General features: G+C 39.9%; 1 protein-coding gene across 1 annotated transcript in view; it reads left to right on the top strand.

Moving 5' to 3' along the window:
* LOC133619435 (spermatid perinuclear RNA-binding protein-like) overlaps positions 1-12,765 on the top strand; it is a 58,253-nt gene that overhangs the window by 25,829 nt on the left and 19,659 nt on the right. Inside the window, exons 6-9 of the mRNA XM_061980451.1 lie at positions 594-712; positions 2,824-2,919; positions 5,227-5,338; positions 8,519-8,616. Of these exons, the coding sequence (XP_061836435.1) occupies positions 594-712; positions 2,824-2,919; positions 5,227-5,338; positions 8,519-8,616 (425 nt within the window). The remainder of the gene's footprint in view (positions 1-593; positions 713-2,823; positions 2,920-5,226; positions 5,339-8,518; positions 8,617-12,765) is intronic.

Below are 12,765 nucleotides of genomic sequence, written 5' to 3'. Positions count from 1 at the left end.
TATATCTATGTATTTATTTAATATTTATATTATATATATTTATTATATTAATATAATAGACATAAAAAATAGTTAAGAAATCGCAAGAAAAAGAGAATCATTTTGAATCGATTCTGAATCTAATTTTACCCACAAGAATCAAATTGAATTAAATCTTGTGGTGACCAAAGATTCACAGCCCTAATATATATGTATGTATTTATATCATTGTATATATATGTATTATATTATATACATATATATATATATATATGTATTATATTAATATAATATACATATAAAAATATGGCTTATCATAGAATCTCATCTCTGATTGGACGTCTGCCATGCTGCTTATTTTGCTCCCTAACACTCTGATCCATGGTCACCACTGATCTGCACCTGGACCCATGACAGTCCACAGACTCCAGCCACATCTCTGGACTCTCCTGTTTCCAAAGATGGCGCTCTCTGCATGACATCCCCCCTTGCCCCCCGTCTTGGCCTCAAAACCACCAACTAAAACCTTTCCCGCCTCTCCGCTCACCCGGTCAGATCAGTGACTCCTAAAACTTCTGCACCTGTGTCCAAAATCACTTCCTGCTTCTCTCCAGCAGGGGCCAACAGCGAGACGCCGCGGAGCGAAGACGGCGAAAACGGCCACGACGGCGTCCTGGACGGCGAGAAGTGCCGGGCGGCGCTAGCCTCGCTCCGACACGCCAAGTGGTTCCAGGTGGGCGTTGCTGGGACGCTCCCAGATTGTGTACTTATAAATCATGAGATGATTACACACAATAGCAATACCAGCGCTGGTCGCCCGACTCACATGCTTTTGTGCACCTTAAGATCGAAACCGAAAGTAAACTTTGCACATTCACATTGGCTTTGAATGTACTATAATGTTATATACTGTACTATTTGATAGACAGATGCGATAGCCAATCAGAGCACGAGTTGTTGACGTTAAACTTAAGCAAGAAGTGGCACCGGAGCCACACCCGGCCAGCGGAGAAATCAGCGGTCCTCACTTTTTTAAGGAAGGAGAGCTTATCTGTGGTTATGTGTATTGTACACTATATTGCCAAAAGTATTTGGCCACCCATCCAAATGATCAGAATCAGGTGTCCTAATCACTTGGCCCGGCTACAGGTGTATAAAATCCAGCACTTAGGCATGGAGACTGTTTCTACAAACATTTGTGAAAGAATGGGCCGCTCTCAGTGATTTCCATAGGATGCCACCCGTGCAACAAATCCAGTCGTGAAATTTCCTCACTCCAAATATTCCAAAGTCATCTGTCGGCTTTATTATAATAAAAGTGAAGAGTTTGGGAACAACAGCAACTCAGTCACCAAGTGGTCGGCCACGTAAACTGAAAGAGAGGGGTCAGCGTATGCTGAAGCGCATAGTGCAAAGACTTTCTGCACAGTCAGTTGCTACAGAGCTCCAAACTTCATGTGACCTTCCAATTAGCCCACGTACAGTACGCAGAGAGCTTCATGGAAGTGGTTTCCATGGCCGAGCAGCTGCATTTTAGCCATACATCACCAAGTTCAATGCAAAGCGTGGGATGCAGTGGTGTAAAGCACATCGCCACTGGACTCTAGAGCAGTGGAGACGCCTTCTCTGGACTGATGAATCACGCTTTTCCAGCTGGCAATCTGATGGACCAGTCTGGGTTCGGAGGTTGCCAGGAGAACGCTACATTTCGGACTGCATTGTGCCGAGTGTGAAATTTGGTGGAGGAGGAATTATGGTGTGGGGTTGTTTTTCAGGAGTTGGGATTGGCCCCTTAGTTCCAGTGAAAGGAACTTTGAATGCTCCAGGGTACCGAAACATTTTGGACAATTCCATGCACCCAACCTTGTGGGATCAGTTTGGAGCGGGCCCCTTCCTCTTCCAACATGACTGTGCACCAGTGCACAAAGCAAGGTCCATAAAGACATGGATGACCGAGTCTGGTGTGGATGAACTTGACTGGCCTGAGTCCTGACCTGAACCCGATAGAACACCTTTGGGATGAATTAGAATCGAGACTGAGAGCCAGGCTTTCTCCACCAACATCGGTATGTGACCTCACCAATGCGCTTTTGGAAGAATGGTGGAAAATTCCTATGAACACACTCCGCAACCTTGTGGACAGCCTTCCCAGAAGAGTTGAAGCTGTAATCGCTGCAAAATGTGGACCCACATTATATTGAACCCTATGGGTTAGGAATGGGATGGCACTCAAGTTCATGTGTGAGTCAAGGCAGGTGGCCAAATACTTTTGGCAATATAGCGTATAAATATTTGCAAGGCCATTTTCAAGAAGGATATTTCAAGCAAAACTACATCTTGTGGGACAAGGTCAGACCACCCCCGAAGCTAGCGAAGCTTGTCCCTGTGGTGAAATGCTTTGCCCGCCACTTCCACTGGAATCAAACAACTACGAGCGGTACTACTGGCTTATGCAGCATCGGATGGATGCTACAAAAACAATGCTTCATGTTTAATATGTTTTCTACAAACATTTGCATATGTTTAAATTGCTGAGGCGGGTTTTTTAACTTCTAAACGCTCTCCGAAAAATGGCCGGTTTTTTTGTGGTGCATTCATGACCCCTCAGAATTCTGAGCATCGACGTTACAGTAATGTGGGACGAGAAGGCGAAATAAATTAAAAAAAGGCCTTGCGAAAATAATTAAAAAACAATCTGCGTGAATGTTTTCAATAACCATCGGGATTAAGTGGGGAAATTGACGTGTCAGCGTTTTTCATCGACGCTGAGCTTTTATGAGGAAGGAGGGAGCCGCGCTTTGCGCTCATGCAGGCTGACTTGTTGTGTTGAAATTGTGTCCTCAGGCCCGAGTGTGTCCTCTCAAGTGGTGTGTGCTGGTGCTCAGGCTGCTCAGGGACATGTGCAACCGATTGGCGGCGTGGAGGCCGCTCAAAGGATGGGTAGGTCCCCACACAGCGCCCCTAGTGGCCACCATTAGGATGACATCACAGGCCGAACAAAGACACATCGCTTACATCTAGAGATGTCAGCGTTAAAAACAAAATAAATAAAAATGCATGACTTATTTTTAAAATGTTTATGAGTGGGATTTTTTTAACTGTCTGCTTGAAAAAATATTTAATCAAAATCAAAGTTGTTACAAATTATTGACATACTTAAGGATCCAATTACTTCACAGCAAATATTCCACTTTGAAATATTTTTGGGGGGGGAAATATTGCATATTTTGTGTTTTTGTCATAAAAAAACTAAGTTTTCTATGATAAAATGGGCAAAAAAAAATAAAAACTTATAATCAATGCATGGATCTGAAATTGATTACGAGATTTAAGTGTTGAAAGCAAAATAAAAAAATGCATGACTTATTTTTAACATTTTTCTGAGTGGGACCCTCTTGGGTCCCTGAGAATTTTAATGGGATTTTTGTTTTTTAACTGTCTTTGCTTACAAACATAATGAATGAAAATCAAAGTTGTTACAAATTATTGACATATTTAAGGTTCCAATTACTTCACATTAAATATTCTACTTTGAAATATTTTTTGGTGGAAAATATTGCATATGTTGTGTTTTTGCCATAAAAAAATAAGTTTTCTGTGACAAAAAAAAATTATGATAATAATAAAAATGTATTTAATGCATAGATCTGAAATTGATCTCGAGCTTTAAGCGTTAAAAGCAAAATTATTTAAAAAAAAAATGCATGACTATTTTTAACATTTTTATGATGATAATTTTAGTGGGATTTGTTTTTAAACTGTCTTTGCTTAAAAAAAACTTTGAATCAAAATCAAGGTTGTTACAAATTATTGACATAATTAAGTCTACAATTACTTAAAAATATTTTTTGGGGGAACATTGCACAGTTTGTGATTTTTCCATAAAAAACTGGATTTTAAAAAAATTTATAAAATAAATGAATATTTAAAAAAAACTTCATATAGACAGATCTGAAGTTGATTTAAAGATTTAAGTGTTGAAAGCAAAATAAAAAATGCATGACTTATTTAAAAAAAAATTCTGAGTGGGTCCCTGAGAATTTTAATGGGATTTTTATTTTTTAACTGTCTTTGCTTTAAAACATAATGAATGGAAATCAAAGTTGTTACAAATTATTGATATATTTAAGGTTCCAATTACTTCACATTAAATATTCTACTTTGAAATATTTTTTGGGGAAAATATTGCATATGTTGTGTTTTTGCCATAAAAAATGAAATTTTCTGTGACCAAAAAAAATTATGATAATAATAATTTAAAAAAATTATTGACATATTTAAGGTCCCAATTACTTCACATTAAATATCCTACTTTGAAATATTCTTTGGGGGAAAATATTGCATATGTTGTGTTTCTGCCATTAAAAATAAACTTTTCTGTGACAAAAAAAATTATAATAATAATAATAAAAACTTGTAATCAATGCATAGATCTGAAATTGATCTCGAGCTTTAAGCGTTAAAAGCAAAATTATTTAAAAAAAATAAATAAATAAAAAAACTGTCTTTGCTTAAAAAAAACATTGAATCAAAATCAAGGTTGTTACAAATTATTGACATAATTAAGTCTACAATTACTTCATATCAAATGTTTCACATTTAAATATTTGTGATTTTTCCATAAAAAACTGGATTTAAAAAAATAAAATAAAATAAATGAATATTAAAAAAAACTTCATATAGACAGATCTGAAGTTGATTTAAAGATTTAAGTGTTGAAAGTAAAAAATAAATACAAAATTGTATGACTTATTTTCAACACTTTTATGATTGGCACCCTTTTGGGTCCCGGAGAGTTTAAGTGGGATTTTTTTTTTTTTAAACTGTCATAAACTTGTCTCAACATATAATAATGAATTAAAATCAATGTTGTTATGAATTATTGACATATTTAAGGCTCCAATTACTTCACATTAAATGTTTCACATTGCAAATATTACGGAGGGAAAATATTGCATATTTTGTGTTTTTGCATTAAAAGCAGGCTTCTCTTTAATAAAAAATATATTTTTACTTTATGTCGACAGATTTCAAGTTGATCTAGAGATTTATGCGTTAACAGTAAAAAAAACTAAAAAAATATGACTGAGACCCTTTCTGGTCCCCAGGAAAAAACATGAGGGTTAAAAAAAAATCTATAAATTGTATTGGTTTTAAAAAATGGCCTCCATGTTTTGACACACAACCAAGCTTCAAATGTTGCTAACAACAAATATGAAATAATATCATCATCTCTGCGTCCTGCAGCCTCTGGAGCTCATCTGTGAGATGGCCGTGGCCACCTGCAGTGACCCCGCGGGGCCAGCAGAGGCGCTGCGACGCGTCATGGAGTGCATCGCCTCTGGGATTCTCCTCCCAGGTAGCAGCTCCTCCAGTTCCTTTTTTAAAGCATATCTGATGTACTTTTGTGCTTAAATACATAGAAACACTAACACTAACCACTAATTAGAAAATCCCTTGATTAAAGTACAGTGTTTTATTTTCCTACATTCAAACACAGTGTTACTGTTCAAACTGTGTGTCATGCTACAGTGGGCAAAATAAACTTGTTTTCATACTTAGGCCTACTACGCTACTGTATTTTCATTGCGGTCATTATGGTGGTACTTGATGAATACTTAGGCCTACTACGCTACTGTATTTTCATGGTGGCACTTGATGAATACTTAGGCCTACTACGCTACTGTATTTTCATGGTGGCACTTGATGAATACTTAGGTCTACTACGCTACTGTATTTTCATGGTGGCACTTGATGAATACTTAGGCCTACTACGCTACTGTATTTTCATGGTGGCACTTGATGAATACTTAGGTCTACTACGCTACTGTATTTTCATGGCGGTCATTATGGTGGTACTTGATGAATACTTAAGCCTACTACACTACTGTATTTTCATGTTGGTACTTGATTAATATTTAGGCCTACTACGCTACTGTATATTTCATGGTGGTACTTGATGAATACTTGGGCCTACTACGCTACTGTATTTTCATGGTGGTACTTGATGAATACTTAGGCCTACTACGCTACTGTATTTTTCATGGTGGTACTTGATGAATACTTAGGCCTACTACGCTACAGTATTTTCATGGTGTTACTTGATGAATACTTAGACCCACTACGCTACTGTATTTTCATGGCGGTCATTATGGTGGTACTTGATGAATACTTAGGCCTACTACGCTACTGTATTGTCATGTCGGTCATTATGGTGGTACTTGATGAATACTTAGGCCTACTACGCTACTGTATTTTCATGTTGGTACTTGATGAATACTTAGGCCTACTACGCTACTGTATTTTCATGGCGGTCATTGTGGTGCTACTTGGAGAACCACGTTTTTTCTGAGGTGGTACTGACCTATTTATTATAAACCTCCTGGAATGGACTTATGCTGTCTTTAAGTTGAAGTGGAGTAGTTGTTGTGGCCAAAAGAATCCACAAAGTTAAGCTCATGACGCAGCAAGTTGAATGATGCGGACACATTTGTTACTGGATACTTTCTAATGCGCTTCTTCTTAGAGACTTTGTATGTGTAAATGACATGCAACTATAATTATTTGATACTTGTTGATATTGACATGTGCCGTTTTATTGTTTAATGGTCATTACGTATGGCTAGCTTGTGTGCTATTGTGTGCTTGGCTGTTTTGTAGCTGCTAGCTCCTAGTAGCCTATAGTCTAGCATGTTTGCCTTTTGTAAATGACTTGACCAAAATAGAAAAAAAAAAATTGCTTATCGGTAAACACGCTGCAGGACTGCTTGTATCGCACATGATATCACACACAAGTAAACACGCCGCAGGACTGCTTGTATCACACACAGATAAACACGTTGCAGGACTGCTTGTAGCGCACATGATACCACACACAAGTAAACACGCTGCGAGGCTGCTTGTATCACACATGATATCACACACAAGTAAACACATTGCAGGACTGTTTGTATCGCACATGATATCCTACACAAATAAACACGCTGCAGGACTGCTTGTATCACACATGATATCACACACAAGTAAAAACGGCGCAGGACTGCTTGTATCGCACATGATATCACACACAAATAAACACGTTGCAGGACTGCTTGTATCGCACATGATATCACACACAAGTAAACACGCTCCAAGACTGCTTGTATCGTACATGGTATCACACACGAATAAACACGTTGCAGGACTGCTTGTAGCGCACATGATATCATACACAAATAAACACGTTGCAGGACTGCTTGTATCACACATGATATCATACACAACCAAACACGTTGCAGGACTGTGTGTATCGCACATGATATCCTACACAAATAAACACACTACAGGACTGCTTGTATCGCATATGATATCACACACAAGTAAACACGCCACAGGACTGCTTGTATCACACATGATATCACACATAAGTAAACACGTTGCAGGTCTGCTTGTATCACACATGATATCATACACAACTAAACACGTTGCAGGACTGTTTGTATCGCACATGATATCACACACAAGTAAACACGCCGCAGGACTGCTTGTACCGCACATGATATCACACACAAATAAACACGCTGCAAGACTGCTTGTATCGTACATGGTATCACACACAAGTAAACACGCTGCAAGACTGCTTGTATCGTACATGGTGTCACACACAAATAAACACATTGCGGGACTGCTTGTATCACACATGATATAATACACAAATAAACACGTTGCAGGACTGCTTGTATCACACATGATATCATACACGACTAAACACGTTGCAGGACTGTTTGTATCGCACATGATATCCTACACAAATAAACACACTGCAGGACTGCTTGTATCGCACATGATATCACACAGAAGTAAACACGCTGCAGGACTGCTTGTATCACACATGATATCACACACAAGTTAACACATTGCAGGACTGCTTGTATCGCACGTGATATCACACACAAGTAAACACACTGCAGGACTGTCTGTATCGCACATGATATCACACAAGTCAACACGTTGCGAGACTGCTTGTATCACACATGATATCACACACAAATAAACATGTTGCAGGATTGCTTGTACCGCACATGATATCACACACAAGTCAACATGTTGCGAGACTGCTTGTATCACACATGATATCACACACAAGTAAACACTGCTTGTATCGCTGCTTCCATTGTGACAAAGTGAAACCTTGTAAGTGTAAAAAGGAGTTGTATTAGAAGTCAATTGTTGTCAGTGAAAGGAAGTACAATGTAATAAGATAACTGCAGTGTCATAAACACTTGCTAGTTTCAAAGTAAAGAAATACAGGATGATTGTGTCAGGTGTGTACATTGGAGTGAGGAGAAGAGAACATCACAGATGGCGTTCACAGAGATTCTATTTTCACCAAGCAGATGGAGCAGCTGCCATCAAATGTGGCGGATTTTCAAAATAGAGCATCCTGGCCTTGCACTGATGAAAAGATGTCCTCCTTGAACAGTAACACTGTGTTAGAATATTGGCTGAGGTGATTTATTTTGGTGTAAAGAGAACACTGCTGTGACGTGTCCTGGTCTAGGAGGTCCAGGAGTCCAGGACCCCTGTGAGAAGGAGCCCACTGACACTGTAGGTCACCTCAGCAGCCAGCAGGCCGACGCCGTCACGCACAGTGCACAGGTGAGTGCGCCCCTTGTGGAAGTAAGTGGTACAGCATGCATGGTACTATGAGGGCCGCTTACGCAACTTATAGGCAATTGAATAGACTGATAGAATTTATTGGCAGCAACACATTGCATAAAAGTTGTCACAGGGGCATTTTTACCACTGTGTTACATGGCCTTTCCTTTTAACAACACTCAGTAAAGGTTTGGGAACTGAGGAGACACATTTTTGAAGTGGAATTATTTCCCATTCTTGCTTGATGTACAGCTTAAGTTGTTCAACAGTCTCCCTTCTGCTATTTTAGGCTTCATATTGCACCACACATTTTCAATGGGAGACAGGTCTGGACTACAGGCAGGCCAGTCTTGGACCCGCACTCTTTTACTATGAAGCCATGCTGTTGTAACACGTGGCTTGGCATTGTCTTGCTGAAATAAGCAGGGGCGTCCATGATAACGTTGCTTGGATGGCAACATATAATGCTCCAAAAGCTGTATGTACCTTTCAGCATTAATGGTGCCTTCACAGATGTGTAAGTTACCCATGTCTTGGGCACTAATACACCCCCATACCATCACAGATGCTGGCTTTTCAACTATGTGCCTAGAAAAATCCAGATGGTTCTTTTCCTCTTTGTTCTGGAAGACACGACGTCCACAATTCCCAAAAACAATTCCAAAATGTGGACTCGGCAGACTACAGAACACTTTTACACTTTGCATCAGTCCATCTTAGATGAGCTCAGGCCCATCAAAGCCAGCGGCGTTTCTGGGTGTTGTTGACAAATGGCTTTCTCTTTGCATAGTAGAGTTTTTACTTGCACTTACAGATGTAGCAACTAACTGTAGTTACTGACATTGGTTTTCTGAAATGTTTTTGAGCCCGTGAGGTGATATCCTTTACACACTGATGTCGCTTTTTGATGAAGTACCGCCTGAGGGATCCAAGGTTTGTAATATCATGGCTTATGTGCAGTGATTTCTCCAGATTCTCTGGACCTTTTGATGATATTACGGAGCGTAGATGGTGAAATCTCTAAATTCCTTGAAATAGCTCGTTGAGAAATGTTCTTAAACTGTTGGACAATTTGCTCACACATTTGTTGATAAAGTGGTGACCCTCGCCCCATCCTTGTTTGTGAATGACTGAGCATTTCATGGAAGCTGCTTTTATACCCAATCATGGCACCCGCCTGTTCAAAATTAGCCTGTTCACCAGTGGGATGTTCCAAATAAGTGTTTGATGAGCATTCCTCAACTTTCTCAGTCCTTTTTGCCACTTTTGCCAGCTTTTTTGAAACATGTTGCAGGAATCAAATTCCAAATGAGCTATTATATTTTACACCAACAGTTATGGTCAAAAGTTTACATTCACTTGTAAAGAACATAATGTCATGGCTGTCTTGAGTTTCCAATAATTTCTACAACTCTTATTTTTTGTTGGTCACAAAAAATATTCATGAAGTTTGGTTCTTTTATGAATTTATTATGGGTCTACTGAAAATGTGAGCTAATCTGCTGGGTCAAAAGTATACATACAGCAACATACATGATCACCTGTTGACTTCTCTGAGCCCATTTAAATAGGGCTCATGTGATGCAGTCTTTAGACTCGGTTACAAACGCGACACTGGGAAAGTCAAAGGAACTCAGCACAGATCTGAAAAAAAAGAATCATTGACTTGAACAAGTCAGGAAAGTCACTTGGAGCCATTTCAAAGCAGCTTAAGGTCCCAAGTGCAACTGTTCGTGAGTATAAAGTGCATGGCACAGTTTTGTCACTGCCACGATCAGGAAGAAAACGCAAGCTATCACCTGCTGCTGAGAGAAAATTGGTCAGGATGATCAAGAGTCAAGCGAGAACCACCAAAAAGCAGGTCTGCAATGAATTGGAAGCTGCTGGAACACAGGTGTCAGTGTCCACAGTCAAGCGTGTTTTGCATCGCCATGGACTGAGAGGCTACCATGCAAGAAAGTTAAAGTTAAGTTAAAGTACCAATGATTGTCACACACACACTAGGTGTGGTGAAATTTGTCCTCTGCATTTGACCCATCCCCTTGTTCACCCCCTGGGAGGTGAGGGGAGCAGTGAGCAGCAGCGGTGCCGCACCCGGGAATAATTTTTGGTGATTTAACCCCCAATTCCAACCCTTGATGCTGAGTGCCAAGCAGGGAGGTAATGGCTCCCATTTTTATAGTCTTTGGTATGACTCGGCCGGGGTTTGAACTCACAACCTACTGATCTCAGGGCGGACACTCTAACCACTAGGCCACTGAGTAGGCCTTGCTCCAGAAGCGACACCTTAAGGCTTGTTTAAAGTTTGCTGCTGATCACATGGACAAAGATAAGACCTTCTGGAGGAACGTTCTGTGGTCAAATGAAACAAAAATTTAGCTGTTTGGCCACAATACCCAGCAATATGTTTGGAGGAGAAAAGGTGAGGCCTTTAATCCCAGGAACACAATTCCTACCGTCAAGCATGGTGTTTTGCTGTCAATGGAACTGGTGCTTTACAGAGAGTAAATGGGACAATGAAAAAGGAGGATTACCTCCAAATTCTTCAGGACAACCTAAAATTATCAGGCCGGAGGTTGGGTCTTGGGAGCAGTTGGGTGTTCCAACAGGACCATGACCACAAACACACGTCAAAAGTGGTAAAGGAATGGCTAAATCAGGCTAGAATTAAGGTTTTAGAATGGCCTTCCCAAAGTCCTGACTTAAACGTGTGGATAATGCTGAAGAAACAAGTCCATGTCAGAAAACCAACACATTTAGCTGAACTGCATCAATTTTGTCAAGAGGAGTGGTCAAGAATTCAAGCAGAAGCTTGTGGATGGCTACCAAAAGCACCTTATTGCAGTGAAACTTGCCAAGGGACCAAATATTAACATTGCTGTATGTATACTTTTGACCCATCAAATTTGCTCACTTTTTCAGTAGACTCATAATAAATTCATAAAAGAACCAAACTTCATGAATGTTTTTTTGTGACCAACAAGTTTGTGCTCCAATCACTCTATCACAAAAAAATAAGAGTTGTAGAAATTATTGGAAACTCAAGACAGCCATGACATTATGTTCTTTACAAGTGTATGTAAATTTTGACCACGACTGTATGTATTATTATGCCTATGTATTCTTACTTATGTATGTGTATATGTATATAATATATAAGTACTCTTCCAGTGTACACATCTAACTAGTACTGATGTATATTTACCAGTATTACTAGGTGTACTACATCAGTACCACAACAACATTTTAACGATGGCGGCGCACGGATCTCAGCCTCATTAGCACTTCCTCCGCGTGGCCATGAACTTTCCCACCAGGGGGGTACTTGCACGTCTCCCCGCTGGTCCAGAGTCAGCGTTTCTCGCCGGGAAATAGTCCCCTCCCCGCTCCCCCCGACTGAGGGGGCGTGACGTAGACACTAACGGCGCACAGCCTAATTAAGCGCCTAATTAGCGTGGGAACGCCGCCGCCCCCGACGCTCGTAAAACAACAAAGTGCACCCCCGAGGCGTGAGAACGTCTTCTCTGCCTTTTGGAGGACATGCAAGCTCTGCTTCCTCTATGCATGCTTCTCGTTAACGCCACACAGAGTGGAGGTCTCAAGAAGGTAATAAATACAAGAATGTGTGTGTGCGTGTGTGTTCTTGTATTTTTACCCTCCTTGAGACATCAAGAAGGAAAAGTATCTTCCATATGAGGAGGTGTGAATAAGTGATGACATAAATCATGGTCCCAATAACATTACATCTAATAGAGAATGTCTCATTTGCACCCCTGCTGGTCAAAATGAGGGTGGTCCCAAAATAGAGGAATTTTACAAATTGACTGTGTGTCGCTTATAAAAGTGCTCCCCCTCTGGTCAACATATAAAATAACAAGTGTGTGTAAAAATGTGAAGTGCTCCACGTCTAGCCAACATATGTAATAACAAGTGTGTGTAAGAAATTGAAATGCGCCCCCTTTGGCCAAAATTAATAAAAATAAATAAATATGTATATAGAGACATACTGTAATAACTTGAAGTAAATGATGAAGATTAAAAAACCAACGAGATGAAGTTGAATGTGTGAATGCTCCAATGCTGAAGTTGAAGTGAAATGCTGACAGAATGTAGTATGAATGTAAGATTAGTTCATACTTGCCAACCTTA

Source organism: Nerophis lumbriciformis, linkage group LG20 (genome assembly GCF_033978685.3).
Source record: "Nerophis lumbriciformis linkage group LG20, RoL_Nlum_v2.1, whole genome shotgun sequence".
Lineage (NCBI taxonomy): Eukaryota > Metazoa > Chordata > Actinopteri > Syngnathiformes > Syngnathidae > Nerophis > Nerophis lumbriciformis.
Note: the sequence above shows the minus strand (reverse complement) of the source record. Positions and strands in the feature narration are given on the sequence as shown.